Below are 4,295 nucleotides of genomic sequence, written 5' to 3' on the forward strand. Positions count from 1 at the left end.
TTTTCCAAGTGATGTTCAGGAAACTGATACTGCAGTTTTAATAACTGATTGATGAACATTTTTGCTACATCAAAACATTTTTGAAAAATCATGCACATTTAGAAAAATTGACATCTGTACTGAATGATAATAAGATCATACAGAGGAACTCAGCACGACGATTGACGACAAATTATTAGATATAAAAAATAATAAAGAATATAAAAAAAATTGGTGGCAAAGCGTCTTCTTTCATGTCGATGACATGTCATATATTGAGACTACACTATGTTAGCCCAATATGCCGCCAGAGAGAGAGCGCGGCGGCAAAGCTGAAAACTATTTATCCTGATGTTATTCATATAACATGGTCACCCTTAATGGCGACGTCCTAAGGAATATGGAAAAGATGATTTTTTATCAGATATTGAATACATACAATTTTCATTTGTGCATGTATATTTAGTAGAAATTTATACTAAATGTTAGTGTCTTTATTTTGTTTATTCCGTTCCGATTTCAGGTAACTCAAGCATTTTCTCATTTCAGAAACGTCAGGATTGAGGAGCCACTTAAAATACCTTTTTTTACAAAATTCACTCAGTTTTACTACTTTGTTTATGTACTACAAATTCAGACACACTTACTACTAAATGTTTATGGGGTGTAATTTGAATTTGCCACTTACGATTCATGGGAATTCACACTTTCATTGTATGGGTTAAGGTGCCACATTAAAAGTATTGTATCTTCTTAAATATTAAAGGTACTGGAATTAAATTTTTAGTACTCATTGCGCTCAATTACTACTAAATCATACAAAATTTTCAAGAATGTACATCGTATACTTTCTGTGTTCCAACGTGGCTCCTCAGTCCAAATATTTAGATTGAGGAGCCACCTTTGTGTTCATATAACTTTTGAACTATTATACTACAAATTCCAAGATTGAGCCTACAATACTTTTTAACTTACTAAATAAGTACAAAATTTCATTAAGATACAAAAAGTGGCTCCTCAATCCTGATGGACATTCAAACTGGACTTTTACTACAATACATCCGCAGTCGGATTGCAGTTGAAACGGTCAGTTGACGACGACGCAACGTTAGTATTGTCGACGCGTCAGTGCGTTGCGATGCGTCGTCGCAACGGACCAACGTATCGAGTTGATCACACCTGCGTTGGGTTCTCACTAACACCGAAATTCAGCTTTCGATATAATTTGTCTGAAGCCCTACATACAGCGCTGTTACATCACGCATGCTGCGGGGCAAATTCTCGAGAAGGTAATCCTATGACATGAGTCGCGTGCGTAATGAATCCCTGACGAATAAATGAAACGATTAAATTAAAGATTGACACCACATTTTTATTCATAAATCTCTCCACAACAAACTTCTTTTTGCAAATAATCACTGTTTACATAAATAGGACCACACTGCCACAAACACTTAGGACAATCCAATGGGGCACTACGCTTTGGCTCTTGTAGGTCCACCCATCGGCAATACGAATGCTCTTCATAATCGGAGCCATTCGAAAATTTATCATTCTCATTGAAGTTTTGCCATTTTTTCATGAGTTTTTCTGGTCCACTTAAACCTCTCTCGTGAAGATATTTTGTCAGCTTTTCGATTTTTTCTGCTGCAGACACGTTAGAATTTTCCACGTTTGCTGATTCGTCGATGGCTTGGCACGATTCGGGCATATCCGAGACTTCAGTCCGGTTCTCGAACGATAAGTCCCAGGTGCCAAACGAAGCTTCTCCGATTGATACGGCGGGTGTTGCAGCTGAAAATTTTTCATATTCAAGTCTTACGCACCTAAAAGGGAGATTGTATTTATTATCAGCAAGTTAACTTACTACCTCTACTCCTATGAAGCTGGTGACTTGAGGAATTAACTAAGAATTAATGCTTGAATTACTACGAGTACCTACTTTGCATAGTACTATTTTCACGCTCGTCTTCGGATAAGGGGTGAACTGTACTGGCGTGCACAAGGCCTACAAAAACAGACAAGCTTCAATTGACAAGATTTGGCATTAAAATTAACTAAAGGGGACATGGCCAGCAAAGCTCTTAACAGCTTCTTCCATTAAAGACTTGGGGTGAGCTAAGGGCAGGTAATAAAACATCCAAAATATAAGTAAGAAGATGAGAAAACAACGTACATTTCTTTGGCTCATTATTCTGAAACCAATCCTGGGGTCCGGTGCCACATCGACAGAAAGGTGGCTGCTGTCCTTGCATCATGAATATAAAAGGCGCGCTCTCCTTATTCCCTGCGAGGAATTCCCTCATGTTCTCAGCAAACTGAGTATTATTCTGCCATTGCTCGAAGCAGTTCTTGAAGAACTCTGATGGGTTATCCTTATTTCGGTTAAGTACGTGCTTGTTAAAGCACTCTTCACAGAACACTTGTCCGTAGTATATCTTGATGTTGTCCGTCGGGATCGTGTGGCAGAAGTCTGAAAATAAGAATAATGTTAGGTAGGTTAGTAACCACTTAAAGTAAAGACTGGAAGCCGACCCCAACTAGATGGGGAAAAAGGCTCAGGATGATGCTAGGTTACTAACCAACTTCTTAGAAAAAAGACAAAAAATTTAAAATACGCTTTGAATTGAAGAACCTAAATACATATGCCTGACAGATGCACCACAGTTTAGATAATATATTCTCTGGTAAGCAGTTATGAAGCAACGCACTAACGTCCATAACGTTATGTACTAACGATACATGACACTCAGTACTGACAGCACCGATAGTACCTACCGATAAAAGGTTCGTCAATGCACATGAGTGAATGACATTTTCACGAACGCCAGTAGGTAGCTTCGAACTTGTACCAAAGGAAAACTGGGCTAATATTGGACCAGCTGGTTCCAGAAACTTCCTCATATACTTACAGCACTTAGCACACTGAGGGTGGAAGCTCTGCCCGCTAATGTTCACCTTCTCATTCTCGTCGACGCTCTGCAGGCAACGCGCGCAGATGCATTTCTTTTGTGGCTCTTCTGGTGCTGGTTGGTCTTCGGATCTCGTTTCTGGATGAACAAAGTATATTATTACCTATAGCTTTGTAAATAATATCACCCCTAAGACAACCCACCGACTGACTCACTGACAAAAACGATCCAAAAATAAGCTACATTGAATTCGGTGTAGATACCGTAACTGCATTCGTTGGGGAGAAGCCTGCGTCATTCAGCAATGGACTGCAATGGGCTGATATGATGTCTGATGTGTATGTACCAGTACTACCCGACAGTTTTTGACGCAGTTGAATTCTGTCAGTATAAACAACCCCATTGCCCTTAAAAACTGACAGCCGTCAACTGCATAAAACAATCGGGACCCCTATACTACCTTTGCTCTCATTTTGACAGTTAGCCTCTTGCGGCTTCGAGCCAGGCGCCCACTGCATCCACCAGCTATTGGAGTGCATGCGGGGATTGTCGCCCCTGAATCGCGACAGCACGTGCATCTTAAAGCATTCATTGCAGAACACGTGGCCGTAAAACATCTTCAGTGATGGAGGAATCGTTCGGCAGACGCCTGGGGAACAAAATTTAAGAACATTAGTAATATATACATATAATATACATAAAGAGCCCCAAGGCCATTGTCTGGAGCTCTCATGGTGCTTACTGCACGTAAAGACCAGGTTTAACGAGCGAAAATATGGAATCTGAACTGCGTAGGCCCAATTCACCGACAGCGTAAACGCCAGTTCTCTTAAAACAACCGTTTACTATGAAAATTGAACGTAAATTCGATTGTTTAAAGAAAACTGACGTTTAAACTGTCGGTGAACTTGGCCGTTTACTTACAGCACATGCTGCAAAGCCTGTGGAAGCTTTGACCTTCGATATCAACCCTGTCTTCAGCTTCGACGGGCAGAAAGCACCTCGCACAGTAACATTTCTTGGGTGGCTCCTGTGTCTTATCCATATTGCTAGGATAAGAGGCTAACGAATTAATTTTGTTAAGTAAAAAAATTAGAAAATTTTTAAAATTGTAAAATATTCTTGAGGAATCAGCAATTTTATTCCATGGCAGTTGGTTGGAAGGTGGAAAATGATTTAATAATAAAAGAACGTCGGTTCTATGAGGACGGAAGAATAGATTTTGAATTCTGCTATTTTTTCTTAGCTGACAGTAATATTATTTGCCGGTGATATTGAGAACTTTTTACTTGGAACACCACAGAGGATTGTAATAAATGATATAAAATCTTTTTAATAAAAAATTAAAGTCCGATTCGGCACTCCAAAAGTTTATTGTAATTTACTCTCGAAGATCTGGATTGA

The 4,295-nt window shown here is 39.4% G+C and overlaps 1 protein-coding gene across 1 annotated transcript; it reads right to left on the minus strand.

Moving 5' to 3' along the window:
* Positions 1-1,330: 1,330 nt before the first annotated feature.
* Positions 1,331-4,076, minus strand: LOC110378527 (uncharacterized). Its single transcript, XM_021337821.3, has 6 exons — positions 3,816-4,076; positions 3,352-3,540; positions 2,892-3,029; positions 2,156-2,452; positions 1,922-1,987; positions 1,331-1,773 (listed from the first exon to the last, which is right to left on the minus strand). Exons 1-6 carry the CDS (start codon positions 3,934-3,936, stop codon positions 1,352-1,354), a joined length of 1,233 nt encoding a protein of 410 aa, XP_021193496.1. The 5' UTR covers positions 3,937-4,076; the 3' UTR covers positions 1,331-1,351.
* Positions 4,077-4,295: the final 219 nt, after the last annotated feature.

The sequence above is a fragment of the Helicoverpa armigera genome, chromosome 29 (genome assembly GCF_030705265.1).
Source record: "Helicoverpa armigera isolate CAAS_96S chromosome 29, ASM3070526v1, whole genome shotgun sequence".
Lineage (NCBI taxonomy): Eukaryota > Metazoa > Arthropoda > Insecta > Lepidoptera > Noctuidae > Helicoverpa > Helicoverpa armigera.